Below are 15545 nucleotides of genomic sequence, written 5' to 3'. Positions count from 1 at the left end.
CCTGACCTGCTGAATTGCTCTAGCACTTTGTGTCTTTCTTTTTGTAAATCAGCACCTGCAATTCCTTGTTTCCACTTCCTTCCTTTTCGATTTTCTTTATGTAATTATTTTAAATTTGAACCATCCTCAAGCCTGTTTATCTGAATTGTGATTCAGAGACACAACATTGGACTGGCAACACTCAATATTACAATTTTGCCAGTTGAGGATTTAATTGTTATTTTCCCTTGTGTTCAAGACCCAAGCTCGACAATAATCGTTTGGTTAAAGATAGACACAATATGCTGGAGTAACTCAGCGGGACAGGCAGCATAGCCACATCTTCCCATCTCCACACATTTCCGCCTTCCCCAGAGACTGTTCCCTCCACAACTCCCTTGGTAACTCAACCCTTCCCACCCAAACCGCACCCTCCCCAGGTACCTTCCCCTGCAACCGCAGGAGATGCAACACCTGTCGCTATTCCTCCCCCCTCGACTCTGTCCAGGGACCCAGACAGTCCTTTCAGCTGAGGCAGAGGTTCACTTGCACCTCCTCCAACCTCATCTACTGTATCCGTTGTTCAAGATGTGGACTCGTACATCGGCGAGACCAAACGCAGACTGGGCCATCGTTTTGTGGAACACCTTCGCTCAGCCCACCTGAACCTACCTGATCTCCTGGTTGCCAAACACTTTCAATTCCCCCTCCCACTCCCACACTGACCTTTCTGTCCTGGGCCTCCTCCATTGTCAGAGTGAGGCCAAATGCAAATTGGAGGAACAGCACCTCATATTTCGCTTGGGCTGTTTACACCCCAGTGGTATAAATATTGAGTAGGAAGCAACTGCAGATGCTGATTTAAATCGAAGATAGACGCAAAATGCTGGAGTAACTCAGCGGGTCAGGCAGCATCTCTGGACAGAAGTAACTCAGCGGGACAGGCAGCATCTCTGGACAGAAGTAACTCAGCGGGACAGGCAGCCTTCTCTGGAGAGTCTGCAGAAGGGTCTCGACCCAAAATATCACCCATTCCTTCTCTCTAGAGATGCTGCCAGTCCTGCTGAGTTACTCCAACATTCTGTGTCTATCTTCGGTATGAATATTGATTTCTCCAACTTCAAATAACCCCTGCGTTCCCTCTCTCTCTCTCTCTGTCCCTCCCCCACCCATCACACCAGCTTCAAGGTCGTCTTGTTGAGTCTCATTGTCTGTACTTGTTCTCACCTCGACCACAGCCAACAATGGCCTGCTTCCTTTATCATCGTCACCTTTTTGCGCATCTTTCATTCATTTGTTCTAGATCTCTCCACATCACCGTCTATATCTCACGTTTCCCTTGCCCTGACTCTCAGTCTGAAGAAGGGTCTGGACACGAAACGTCACCCATTCCTTTTCTCCACAGATGCTGCCTGACCTGCTGAGTTACTCCAGCTTTTGCTGTGTACCGGCAGGTTTTTTTCCTGTGCGTGTTATATGTGACCTACTACATGGCTGATACAGGCGAGCGTGTTGTATGTGACCTACTACATGGCTGATACAGGCGTGCGTGTTGTATGTGACCTACAGGGGCTGATACAGGCGTGCGTGTTGTATGTGACCTACAGGGCTGATACAGGCGTGCGTGTTGTGTGTTATTTACAGCATTGGCTGCGACAGGGATTTGCAGCAGGCTTGAAGGACAGACAGACAGGCGGGGAGGGGAGGGGAGGGACGGGACGGGACGTCCCAGCAGCAGCCAGCAGCGGTAGAGGCGGAGGCGGCGGCGTTGGCCATGGGCGAGGTGTCGGAGCGGACTCTACATCTGGCCGTGCTCTTGTCCTTCACGTCGGGTCTGATCGTGGGCTGGCAGGCCAACATCGTGCGCCGCCGCTTCCTGGACTGGCGGAGGAAACGGCTCCACTCCAAGCTGGTGGAGACACAGAAAAAACTGGACCTGGCCTGAGGAGAGAGAGGTGAGAGAGAGAGAGAGAGAGAGAGAGGTGCGGGCCTCCTGCCTGTAGTTACTGTGTTAGTGACCTGTAGTTATAGACAATAGGTGCAGGAGGAGGCCATTCGGCCCTTCCAGCCAGCACCGCCATTCAATGTGATCATGGCTGATCATTCTCAATCAGTACCCCGTTCCTGCCTTCTCCCCATACCCCCTGACTCCGCTATCCTTAAGAGCTCTATCTAGTTCTCTCTTGAATGCATTCAAAGAATTGGCCTCCACTGCCTTCTGAGGCAGAGAATTCCACAGATTCACAACTCTCTGAGTGAAAAGTTTTTCCTCATCTCCGTTCTAAATGGCCTATCCCTTATTCTTAAACTGTGGCTCCTGGTTCTGGACTCCCCCAACATTGGGAACATGTTTCCTGCCTCTAACGTGTCCAACCCCTTAATAATCTTAGACGTTTCACAGAGTGCTGGAGTAACTCAGCGGGTCAGGCAGCATCTGTGGAGAACATGGATAGGTGATGTTGCGGGTCGAGATCCTTCTTCAAACTGATGTAAAAGGGGGGGGGGGGGGGGCAGGACAAAGATAGGATGTAGTCGGAGGCAGGAAGACTGGTGGGAGAACTGGGAAGGGGGAGTGGATAGAGAGGGGAAGCAGGGACTATCTGAAGTTAATGTTCATACTGCAGGGGTGTAAACTACCCAAGTGAAATTGATCAATTTCACCACTAATTTCCATCTTGCTCTTAAATATACCTGGACTATCTCCGACATCTCCCTACCGTTTCTGGATCTCACCATCTCCATCACAGGAGACAGACTAGTGACTGACATCTACTACAAACCTACTGACTCCCACAGCAATCTGGACTACACTTCTTCCCACCCGGCCCCCTGCAAAAAAGTCTATCCCCTACTCCCAATTCCTCCGTCTACGCCGCATCTGCGCCCGGGATGAGGTGTTTCACACTAGGGCGTCAGAGATGTCCTCATTCTTCAGGAAACGGGACTTCCCCTCTTCCATTATAGATGAGGCTCTCACTAGGGTCTCTTCTACATCCCGCAGCTCCGCTCTTGCTCACCGTGCCATCATACTTGGCTTCACAATTTTCTGCTGACTGGTTAGCACACAACAAAAGCTTTTCACTGTACCTCAGTACACGTGACAATAAACTAAACTGGACGAAACGTCACCTATCCATGTTCTCCAGAGATGCTGCCCGACCCGCTGAGTTACTCCAGCACTCTGTGAAACGTCACCTATCCATGTTCTCCACAGTTGCTGCCTGACCCGCTGAGTTACTCCAGCACTCTGTGAAACGTCACCTATCCATGTTCTCCACAGTTGCTGCCTGACCCGCTGAGTTACTCCAGCACTCTGTGAAACGTCACCTATCCATGTTCTCCACAGATGCTGCCTGACCCGCTGAGTTACTCCAGCACTCTGTGTATTTTAAAAATAAAATTCAAATGTTTGTTTATATCCAATATGTAACCAGATTATAATTTGTACTTGAATTCGTAAAATACTGGTCCCGGGCATCTCCTTTAAACTTTGCCCCTCTCACCATAAAGCTGCGCCTTCAAGTCTTTGACTTTTTCATCTGGGGAAAAATGCTTCTGACTGTCATGTCCACCCTCTCTCTATGCCTCTCATAATTTTATATATTGTTGTTATTCTTTCTTCAGATAACCCGTCTCCACAGAGAAAGTTCTGGAATGTTAAGGGTGGCCATGAGGAAGCTGAGCCCATCAACTTTACGAAGTATAGTTCAGCACTCTTGCTGAAGCCAGCGACTGGCATTTGCTGCCTGATGTTTACTGCTGTGTCAACTGTTGATCATGGTGCTCCAAATACTCCCTTTTTATGTGCAAACTGATTTACCATTTCTCACTTTCAAATAAGACATGTTTTTTGAAAAATAAGTTGTGTGCGTGTGTGCATCAGAAATGACAAATACTGACCATGAGTTCAGTTTAGTTTAGCTCAGTTTAGAGATACACCGCGGAAACAGGCCCTTTGGCCCACCGGGTCCGCGCCGACCAGCGATCCCTGCACACTAACACTATACTATACCCACGAGGGCCAATTTACAATTCGCAGAAGCCAATTAACCTACAAACCTGTACGTCTTTGGAGTGTGGGAGGAAACTGAAGATCTCAGAGAAAACCCACGCAGGTCACGGGGAGAACGTACAAACTCCGTACAGACAGCACCCGTAGTCAGGATGGAACCCGGGTCTCCGGCGCTGCATTCGCTGTAAGGCGGCAACTCTACCGCTGCGCCATCGTTCCCAGAGCATTGTTCCTCCTGAAAAAGGGCGGCACGGTGGCGCAGCGGGTAGAGCTGCTGCCTTACAGCGCCAGAGACCCGGGCTCTAAGCTGACTGCGGATGCTGTCTGTATGGAGTTTGTACCTTCTCCCCGTGACCGCGTGGGTTTTCTCCGGGTTCTCTGGTTTCTTCCAATACTCCAAAGACGAACAGGTCTGTAGGTTAATTGGCTTTGGTTAAAAAAAAAAGTAAATTGTCCTAGTGTGTGTAGGATAGTGTTAGTGTGCGGGGATCGCTGTTCGGCGTGGACTCGGTGGGCTGAAGGATGAAACCTGTGTGATTCCTTAACCTGAACTGTGGATGTGCTGCATATAATTCTCCAGCCCTGATCCTATTTGAAGTTATAAAATAGTTAGATTTTCCTTTTTCTGTCAAGATTTGTTGTCGCTAATTGCAGTGGTTGATACTGCTAATAGTTTTGTGTCTATTTACACTAGGGTTGCCAACTTCCTCACTCCCAAATACGGGATAAGGTGGCATCATCGCCCCGCGTCCCAAGTGACTTCACCCAGCCAACATCCGTCCGGGCTGGGAGGCGGGTTGCTCTGCAACCTCCGTCAGGCGGTGCCTGGGCCTACAGTGTCCAGGCCTACAGTGTCCGGGCCTACAGTGTCCGGGCCTACAGCGCCGCCCGGGCCTAATTCGGGACAAGGGCGGATCCGTACAGGACAAACCATTTTAGCCCAAAATACAGGATGTCCCAGATAATATGGGACAGATGGCAACCCTAATTTACACTGACTGTGTGTGGTTTTCAATTGTTACTGGGAAAGGAATGGTGTGATTTTTGTTTTGGTTCTTATATTCTATCTAAAAAAACTCAGGACTAATGTTGCACAAAACATGCTGTGTGGAGCACTAGGAGATGTGGGTGGATGTCTCGAGTGTGGTACCTGATCAACGTAATGACTCTTCTAATAAAGTAGGGGTTTTTTGTTACACACGGTGTACCTTTTCTGCGAAGATAGAAACAAAAAGCTGGAGTATTTCAGTGGGTCAGACATAGGGGTGCCAACTATCTCACTCCCAAATAAGGGACAAGGTGACGTCACCACCCCGCGCCCCACATGACCTCACCCAGCCAGCGGCCACGTGCTCCCGCTCCACCAATGGCGGCCGCCCACGCCGGGAGGAGGGTTGCTATGCAACCTCCGTTAGGCAGCGCCCGGTCCTCCGGACCTACTCTGTCTGGCCCTACATTGTCCGGACCTACAGGGTCCGGGCCTACAGCATCCAGACCTGTACTGTCTCGGCCTACAGCGCCCCCCGGGCCTAATACAGGACAAGGGCAGTCCTGTACGGGCCAAACCAATTTAGCCCAAAATACGGGATGTCCTGGCTAATGCGTGACATTTGGCCACCCTAGTCAGACAGCATCTCTGGAGAAAAGGAACAGCTGACGTTTCGGGTTGAGACCCTTCTTCAGATATGCACTGGGGTTGATCAACAAGAAGCAGCATTTTTGATGCACATCGTCAAGTCTTTCACAAAATGTCATGCATTTTGAGACACAAGGAACTGCAGATGCTGGAATCTTGAACAAAATTCCAAGTGCGGTTCAGGCAACACCCGTAGAGAAAGTTTTCACTAGTGGGAGAGTCCAGGAGCAGAAAAAAAGGACTTACCTTTAGGAAGGAGATGAGGAATTTTAGCCAAGGGGTGGAGAATCTGTGAAATTCATTGCTGTGGAGGCCAAGTGACTAGGTATTTTTAAGGTGTTTAGTACGGGTGTCGGGGGTTATGGGGAGAAGGCAGGAGAATGGCATTGTACAATATTAACACTTAATCATGTCCTTTTCGCACCTACTTCTCCCCCCCTCCCATTCTGAAGGGTCCCAAACCAAACCATCATGGTTCGCCAGGTTAATTCCTGAGATGTCGGGACTGGCAGCAATGAAAGAATGGGTTGACTGGGCTTGTATTCGGAATTTAGAAGGATCTTATAGAAACATATAAGATTCTTAGAGGATTGGACAGGCTAGATGCAAAAAAAATGTTCCCTATGTAGGGGGAGTCCAGAACCAGGGGCCACAGTTTAAGATTAAGGGTTAGGCCATTTAGGACTGCGATGAGGAAAAACCTCTTCACCCAGAGTTGTGAATCTGTGGAATTCTCTGCCTCAGAAGGCAGTGGAGGCCAATTCTCTGGATGCTTGCAAGGGAGAGCTAGTTAGAGCTCTTCGGGGTAACGGAATCAAGGGATATGGGGAAAAAGCAGGAACGGGTACTGATTGTGGATGATCAGCCATGATCATATTGAAAGGCGGTGCTGGCTCGAAGGGTTGAATGGCCTCCTCCTGCACATATTGTCTATGTTTCCATGTTTCTATGTATGCTGATAAACCCCAGCACTTTTCAGGATTAACCCGAATCTGCCGTTCCTTGTATCTACATCACCATCCATGCCCTTAAGTGAGAGAAGCAGAATTAGGCCATTCGGCCCATCGAGTCTATCCCACCATTCAATCATGGTTGATCTATCTCTCCCTCCTAAACATCCATTCTCTAGGGACTAGTGGAGTCAAGGGGTATGGGGAGAAGGCAGGCACGGGTTACCGATTGTGGATGATCAGCCATGATCACAGTGAATGGCGGTGCTGGCTCGAAGGGCCAAATGGCCTCCTCCTGCACCTATTGTCTATGTTTCTATTTGCTACATTGATGTTTGCAACATGTCGCAACGTGCGCGGCCCCGCCGCCTGCGCGCTGACGCCACGGACCCGCTCCGCCGCCACCTGCGCGTTGACGTCACGGACCCGCTCCACCGCTCTGACCTCCGCTGCCGCAGCGCCGACGTCACGGACCCTCTCTGCCGCCGCCTGCGCGCTGACGTCACGGACCCTCTCCGCCGCTGCCTGCGCGCTGACGTGACGGGCCGCCGCGCCGCTGCCATGGAGACCGGGCCTAGCGACGCCCGCAGCCTGGGCCTGGAGTGCTGCCATGGCCTACCCGCGGAGAGGCTCGCTGCGGGTGGTGCAGGTAACGACAGACAGCCTGCAGTCACAGGTAACGGGGGGGGGGGGGGGGGGGGAGGGAATGGGATGGTGGTGGAGGGGAGTGGGTTGAGGGGAGGGAGAGGAGCGAGGGAGAGTAGGTAAATGTGTGGGAGAGAGGAGGTAGGGGGGGAGGGAGAGAGGGATGGAGAGAGAGGGAAACATAGAAACATGGACAATAGGTGCAGGAGGAGGCCATTCGGCCCTTCGAGCCTGTACGCACCGCCATTCAATGTGATCATGGCTGATCATTCTCAATCAGTACCCCGTTCCTGCCTTCTCCCCATACCCCCTGACTCCGCTATCCTTAAGAGCTCTATCTAACTCTCTCTTTAAAGCATTCAGAGAATTGGCCTCCACTGCCTTCTGAGGCAGAGAATTCCACAGATTCACAACTCTCTGACTGAAAAAGTTTTTCCTCATCTCCGTTCTAAAAGGCCCACCCCTTATTCTTAAACTGTGGCCCCTTGTTCTGGACTCCCCCAACATTGGGAACATGTTTCCTGCCTCTAACGTGTCCAACCCCTTAATAATCTTATACGTTTCGATAAGATCCCCTCTCATCCTTCTAAATTCCAGTGTATACAAGCCTAGTCGCTCCAGTCTTTCAACATATGACAGTCCCGCCATTCCGGGAATTAACCTAGTGAACCTACGCTGCACGCCCTCAATAGCAAGAATATCCTTCCTCAAATTTGGAGACCAAAACTGCACACAGTACTCCAGGTGCGGTCTCACTGGGGCCCTGTACAACTGTAGAAGGACCTTCTTATTTTAAGAAAATAACTGCAGATGCTGGTACAAATCGATGTATTCGCAAAATGCTGAACACCTGCGCTCGGTCCCCATTAACAAAACTGATCTCCCGGTGGCCCAGCACTTTAACTCCCCCTCCCATTCCCAGTCTGACCTCTCTGTCATGGGCCTCCTCCAGTGCCATAGTGAGGCCCGCTGGAAATTGGAGGAGCAGCACCTCATATTTCGCCTGGGCAGCTTGCAGCCCGGTGGTATGAACGTCGACTTCTCCAACTTCAGATAGCTCCTCTGTCCCTCCCTTCCCCTCCTCCTTCCCAGATCTCCCTCTATCTTCCTGTCTCCACCTATATCCTTCCTTTGTCCCACCCCCGACATCAGTCTGAAGAAGGGTCTCGACCCGAAACGTCACCCATTCCTTCTCTCCCGAGATGCTGCCTGACCTGCTGAGTTACTCCAGCGTTTTGTGAATAAATCGACCTTCTTATTTTTATTCTTAAACTGTGACCCTTGGTTCTGGAATCACAGAGTGATACAGCATGGAAACAGGCCCTTCGACCCAACTCGCCCACACCGGCCAACAATGTCCCAACTACACTAGTCATAGAGTGATACAGCATGGAAACAGGCCCTTCTGCCCAACTCGCCCACACTGGCCAACAATGTCCCAGCTACACGTCCCACCTGCCTGCGCTTGGTCCATATCCCTCCAAACCTGTCCTATCCATGTACCTGTCATACTGTTTCTTAAACATTGCGATAGTCCCAACACACGTGCCACTCCCGATGTTCAGTCATTTAAAAAGGGGATTGATCAACTAGATCTCCTCAATTTGGTCAAAAAGGTCCACTTCAAAATTTAATCACTACTCTACTCACTCCGATCTGCGCGAGATAACTACTTATGAGGTGTTTGCGCAGTAATCAACCAGAACCAGAACCTCAACTACCTCCTCTGGCAGCTTGTTCCACACACCCACCATCCTCTGTGTGAAAAAGTTACCCTTCGGATTCCTATTAAATATTTTCCCCTTCACCTTGAACCAATGTCATCTGGTCCTCGATTCCCCCACTCTGGGTAAAAGACTGTGCATCTACCCGATCTATTCCTCATGATTTTGTACACCTCTATAAGATCACCCCTCATCCTCCTGCGCTCCATGGAATAGAGACCCAGCCTACTCAACCTCTCCCTATACCTCACACCCTCTAGTCCTGGCAACATCCTCGTCAATCGTTTCTAAACCCTTTCAAGCTTGACAATATCTTTCCTATAACATGGTGCCCAGAACTGAACACAATATTCTAAATGCGGTCTCCTAGGCCCCTCTGCTCTACAACACTACCCAGGGGCCTACCATTTACCGCCATTGGTGCAGCGGGAGCATGTGGCATGCAGGGCGGTGACCTCACCTTGTCCCGTATTTGGGAGTGAGATAGTTGGCACCCCGAGTTTGGGTTGGGGAGAGCTGGGGTTTGTGGGGGAGTGCTGGCAGGTGGGAGTGATGGGTGGATGGAGAGTAAGGATGGAGGGGGTGATCCATGGCAGGCTGAGGGCTGACACAAGGACCAGCAGAGCATCATCGGAACAGCTCCGGCCTGCCTGTCCCATCTCCACCATCACCCAGCGTGCTGCAGCCAGAATCACTTCTTAATTTTCTTTAGTTTTGGTTGATAGATCCAGCACAATATCAGGCCCTTCGGCCCACCAAATCCGCGCTGACCAGTGATTCCCGCACATTAACACTATCCTACACACACTATAGACAATAGACAGTAGGTGCAGGGATAGGCCATTCGGCCCTTCGAGCCAGCACCGCCATTCACTGTGATCATGGCTGATCATCCACATTCAGTACCCTGTTTCTGCCTTCTCCCCATATCCCTTGACTCTGCTATCATTAAGAGCTCCACCTAACTCTCTCTTGAAAGCATCTAGAGAATTGGCCTCCACCGCCTTCTGAGGCGGAGAATTCCACAGATTCAGAAATCTGAGCAAATTTTTTTTTCCTCATCTCCGTTCTAAATGGCCTACCCCTTATTCTTAAACTATGGCCCCTAGTTCTGGACTCCCCCAACATTGGGAACATGTTTCCTGCCTCTAGCGTGTCCAATCCCTTAATAATTTTATATGTTTCAATAAGATCCCCTCTCATTCTTCTAAATTCCAGTGTATACAAGGAATTAGTGGCACTCGGGACAATTTACAATTATACCAAGCCAATAAGCGTACAAACCCCTCTGTCTTTGGAGTGTGGAAGGAAACCAGAGATCCTGGAGAAAATCTGCGCAGGAAATTTCAGGAGTCGAGTCACACAGCACAAAAACAGTCCCTTCGGCCCGACTCGTCCCTGTTGACCAAGATACCCATTCTATACTAATCCCTTTTGCCTGCGTTTAGTCTGTATACCGCTAATCCTTTCCTTTCCATGTACCCGTCCAAATGTCTTTTAAATGAGTCAATTGTTTCATGATATATATTTTTATGCAATAAAGAACTACAGCACTGGAACAGGCCATTTAGCCCATATTGTCTGTGTCAAACATGATTCCAAGACCAACTCTCATCTGCCTATACATAATCCATATCTCTCCATTCTCTGCATATCTATGTGCCTATTCAAAAACGTCATCAGGGCCATTATGGTATCTTCCTCCTCCACCACCCCTGGCAGCGTGTTCCAGGCACCCACCACCCTCTGTGTAAAAAAACCTTGGCCTGCACATCTCCTTTAAACTTTGTCTCTCTCACCTTCAAACAATGCCCTCTAGTGTTTGATATTTCCTCCCTGATGGGAAACAAGGCACTGGCAGTCCACCCCAACTATGCTTCTCATAATTGTATATATTTCAATTAGGTTTCTACTCAACCTACAGTGTTCCAGAGAAAACACTCCAAGCCTGTCCAACCTCTCCCTGTAGCTAATACCCTCTAATCCAGGCATCATTCTGGTAAACCTCCTCTCCACCTCTTCCAAAGCCTCCACATCCTTCCTGTGATTGGGTGACCAGAACTACACACAATACTCCAAATGCAGCCTAAACAAAGCTGCATCATGACTTCCTGATGTTTCTACTTAATGTCCTGATTGATGAAGGCAAGTACAGGTAGGTTCTCCTCAGCTCACGATGGGGTTCCGTTCCGAGAAACCCAGCGCAAACCGAAAGTATTGTAAGTCGAAATGCATTGAAAACGCCCGATCATGTGGCCGGAAGCGAGCGGCGGCTCGCTACGGGTCGCTGGCGTTTGCACCAACGCAAAGTCGAACCATCGTAACCTGGGGAGTACCTGTATACCATATGGCTTCTATACTCAACTTCTATACTCAATACTCTTGACTGATGAAGGCCAATGTGTCGAAAGCCTTCTTGACCACCCTATCCACCTGTGACTCAATTTTCAAGGGACATTGTCCCTGCACTCCTAGATCCCTCTGCTCTCCGACACTTCCCAAAGTCCTGTCCTAGTTAGACTTCCCAAAATGCAGCACCTTGCACTTCTCTGTATTAAATTCCATCAATCAATCCTCAGCCCACCTGCCCAACCGATTAAGATTTTGCTGTAAAAGTTTGACAACCATCTTCACTAAATACATTTACATCCACTTTAGTGTCATCTGCAAACTTGCTAATCATGCCTGATATGTTCTCAACCAAATCGTTGATATAGATAACAAGCAGCAAATGGCCCAGCGCTGAACCCTGAGGCACACCACTAGTCACAGGCCTCCAGTCCAAGAAGCAACCTTCCACCATCACCCTCTGCTTCCTTCCATGAAGCCAACTTTCTATCCATTCAGCCAAACTCCTTTGATCCCATGCGATTTAACTTTCCAGAGCGGCCTACCATGTGGAACCTTGTCAAATGCCTTACTGAAATCCATATATATGGATGTCCACAGCTCTGCCCTTGTCAACCTTTTGTGGTCACATCTACAAAAAAATAAGATTCATGCAACACGATCTCCCACATACAAAACCATGCTGACAATCCCTAATCGGTCCCTGTCCATCTAAATGCATGTATATCCTATCCCTCGGAATACTCTCTGGTAACTGTCTGAGCACAGATGCTAGAATCACTGGCCTGTAGTCCCCTGCTGCCCTTCTTCAATAGAGGCACAACATTTCACCCGGATTTATGACGACTCATAAATATCATCACCAGCACCTGCAAATTCCTGGAAAAGCTCGCGGGGTCAGGCAGCGTCTCTGGAGAACATGGCTAGGTGATGTTTCGATTCACGAAAGTCACTACCCAAAAGGCCACCTATCCATGTTCTCCAGAGATGCTGCCTGGCTCACTGAGTTACTCCAACATTTTGGTCCCACTGTCCTACACTTGTCGACTTAAAGTAGTGCTTATTTTCCTTTTTCTACATTGGCAGGGTCTATAATAGTTTTTCTGCCTAGAAAACAGACTATTCCCCACACTTGTTTCTGAATTAAACACTTTGTCAAAACGATCAGAAGGATGCTGAGGATATCTTTCCTCCATTTTGGTGCTTTCTTATTTATTTGCTACATATTTTCATCTTTCCACCGAGTGGGCAATAGCAAGATATCTCAAACCAGAACGTACAGGACTTTGGTTTGAACTTTTGAGGCAGCGGAAGATTTTGATGCCACAGTGCAATAGAACGGAGCTGATGCAGTGAGTTCCCATGGTGGGCAGGGTACGTACTCCATCCAAGGCGTGGACAATGGAGGTTAGGACCCTAGTCCCTGCTGACCAGACTCAATCGGATGGTGGTATGCTGTTGCGTTAATGTCCCTGTAAAGCTGGTAGTAAGCATTTCAGTATTCCGTTGACATAAACCACTCTTGACTTTGGACAAGCTAGATGCAGGAAAAATGTTCCCAATGTTGGGGGAGTCCAGAACTAGGGGTCACACAGTCTAAGAGTAAAGGGGAGGCCATTTAAAACAGGTGAGAAGGAATTGTTTCACCCAGAGAGTTGTGAATTTGTGGAATTCTCTGCCACAGAGGGCAGTGGAGGCCAATTCACTGGATGGATTGAAGAGAAGAGTTAGATAGAGCTCTAGGGGCTAGTGGAATCAAGGGATATGGGAAGAAGGCAGGCACGGGTTACTGATTGTGGATCATCAGCCATGATCACAATGAATGGCGGTGCTGGCTCGAAGGGCCAAATGGCCTCCTCCTGCATCTATTGTCTATTGAATGGCGGTGCTGGCTCGAAGGGCCAAATGGCCTCCTCCTGCACCTATTTTCTATGTTTACCACTCTATCTACTTATGATGCCACTTTCAGGGAGTTATGGACTTGGATCCCAAGATCCTTCTGTACATCAGTGCCGTTGAAGGTCTTGCCATTAATTGATTTTGTCCATGTGCAACCTCCCACATGTAACACCTCACACTTGGTGAGATTAAACTCCATCTGCCATTTATCTGCCTATTTCTGTAGCTGATCTATCTCGCAATGTATACCTTGACAGCTTTCATTACAGACCACGACCATGGCATGCGTGGTGCCATCTGCAAAGTTACACATCAACCATCTTTGTTTACGTCCAAGTCATTTAAACCTATCACACAAACAGTAGCGGTCCCAGCATGGATCCATGCGGAACTCCACTGGTCACAGATCTCCAGCCTGAATGTTGTCCTTCCACTACAACCCTCTGTCTTCTATCAGTAAGCCAGTTCTAAATCCATATGACCACGTCATTATTAATCCCGTGCATCTTAATCTTCTAGATCAGTCTATCATGATGGATTTATCATCATAATCATACTTTATTAGCCAAGTATGTTTTGCAACATACGAGGAATTCAATTTGCCTTACAGTCACAACAATAAAAAGCAAACAGAACCCACAAGATACATTTTAACTTGAACATCCACCACAGTGACTCCTCCGACTTCCTCACTGTGATGGAAGATGAAAAATAGTTCAATCTCTCCCTTCTTTGTCCTCCAGCGGTCGGGGGCCTCGAACCTTCCATTGACGGGACGATCTTACTCCCGTAGCCGGTGGCGGGCCTTCCTTATCGGGGCGATCAAGCTCCTGCATCGGGGGTTCGGACCCCGGGTCGGGGCTTGTCGAACGTTGTGCGGCTTTTGGAGCTTCCTGACGTCAGTCTCAACCCGAGACTGCGAACTCCTCGTTGTTGAAGTCCGCAGGCCGTGGTTCGAGTGTCGATCCCGGGCAAGGGATCGCAGGCTCGGATGTTAAGTCCACGGCCCCGCGGTGGGGCTCAGTCAGTCCCGAGCAAGGCCGCCAGCTCCACGATGTTAGGCCGCAGAGCGACCGGAGATACGATCCGGAAAATAATCGCATCCCCGGCAAGATAAGAGATTGAAAAAAAGTTTCCCCCGACCCCCTCCCCCACCCCACATAAAACAAACCAGAGAACATTAACACATACTTTTAAAGCTTATTAAAAAATAACAAAAAAAGATGAAAAGGACAGACAGACTGTTGGCGAGGCTGCCATCGAAGCGCCACCCGGTGTTACTTATCAAATGAGTTAGTAAATTTCACCACCCTCATCAAACACCACACTTCACCTCTTCAAAAAACTCAATCAAGGCAGTGAGGCATGAACTGCCATGCAGAATACCGTGCTGACTGTTCATAATTAATCCATTCTCTTCCAAATGGAAGTCAAGTCAAGTCAAATTTATTCAAATTTATTTGTCACATACACATACTCGATGTGCAGTGAAATGAAAGTGGCAATGCCTGCGGGTTGTGCACAAAAAGAATTACAGTTACAGCATATAAATAAAGTTAATAAGTTACTAAACATAGCACAAAAAATGTCGACAAAATTTAGTCTCTGGGGTTATCAAAGTTGACAGTCCTGATGGCCTGTGGGAAGAAGCTCCGTCTCATCCTCTCCGTTTTCACAGCGTGACAGCGGAGGCGTTTGCCTGACCGTAGCATCTGGAACAGTCCGTTAGTGGGGTGGCAGGGGTCCCTCATGATCTTGCTTGCTCTGGATCTGCACCTCCTGATGTATAGGTCCTGCAGGGGGACGAGTGTAGTTCCCATGGTGCGTTCTGCCGAACGCACTACTCTCTGCAGGGCCATCCTGTCCTGGGCAGAGCTGTTCCCAAACCAGACTGTAATGTTGCCGGACAGGATGCTCTCTACAGCCCCAGAGTAGAAGCAATGAAGGATCCTCAGCGACACTCTGAATTTCCTCAGTTGTCTAAGGTGGTAAAGGCGCTGCTTAGCCTTACCCACCAGTGCGGCAATGTGCGTTGCCCACGTCAGATCCTCTGCGATGCGGACTCCCAAGTATTTGAAACTGCTCACCCTATCCACAATAGACCCATTTATCTCCAGTGTCGTGTACGTCCTTGGATGTTTAGCCCTTCTGAAGTCCACAATCAGCTCCTTTGTTTTAGTGACATTCAAGAGGAGGCTATTGTCCTGACACCAGAGTGCCAGATCAGCCACCTCCTCCCGGTAGGCCTTCTCATCGTTGTTGGAGATCCAGTAAATGATATCTCAAAGAATCCTATCCCAAAGAGCCATTTGGCCCTTTGAGCCAGCACCACCATTCATTGTGATCATGGC

At 49.1% G+C, this 15545-nt stretch overlaps 2 protein-coding genes across 2 annotated transcripts in view; both read left to right on the top strand.

The window, feature by feature from the left end:
- Positions 1–1536: 1536 nt before the first annotated feature.
- Positions 1537–5171, top strand: lnc.lemp (lncRNA encoded micropeptide). Its single transcript, XM_078400274.1, has 2 exons — positions 1537–1934; positions 3604–5171. The coding sequence occupies exon 1, from the start codon at positions 1754–1756 to the stop codon at positions 1922–1924; it is 171 nt and encodes a 56-aa protein (XP_078256400.1). The 5' UTR covers positions 1537–1753; the 3' UTR covers positions 1925–1934; positions 3604–5171.
- Positions 5172–7136: 1965 nt separating this feature from the next.
- The window catches only part of nphp1 (nephronophthisis 1), a 97651-nt gene continuing 89242 nt past the window's right edge, over positions 7137–15545 (top strand). Inside the window, exon 1 of the mRNA XM_078400271.1 lies at positions 7137–7253. Coding sequence (XP_078256397.1) covers positions 7188–7253 — 66 coding nt within the window. The 5' untranslated portion in view covers positions 7137–7187. The remainder of the gene's footprint in view (positions 7254–15545) is intronic.

This window comes from Rhinoraja longicauda, chromosome 5, assembly GCF_053455715.1.
Source record: "Rhinoraja longicauda isolate Sanriku21f chromosome 5, sRhiLon1.1, whole genome shotgun sequence".
NCBI classification, from domain to species: domain Eukaryota; kingdom Metazoa; phylum Chordata; class Chondrichthyes; order Rajiformes; family Arhynchobatidae; genus Rhinoraja; species Rhinoraja longicauda.
This window is presented reverse-complemented; position numbering and strand designations above follow the sequence as displayed.

What these genes read in the sequence shown, in the direction of transcription:
- lnc.lemp (XM_078400274.1), top strand. Translation starts at nt 1,754, where the DNA reads ATGGGCGAGGTGTCGGAGCGGACTCTACATCTGGCCGTGCTCTTGTCC.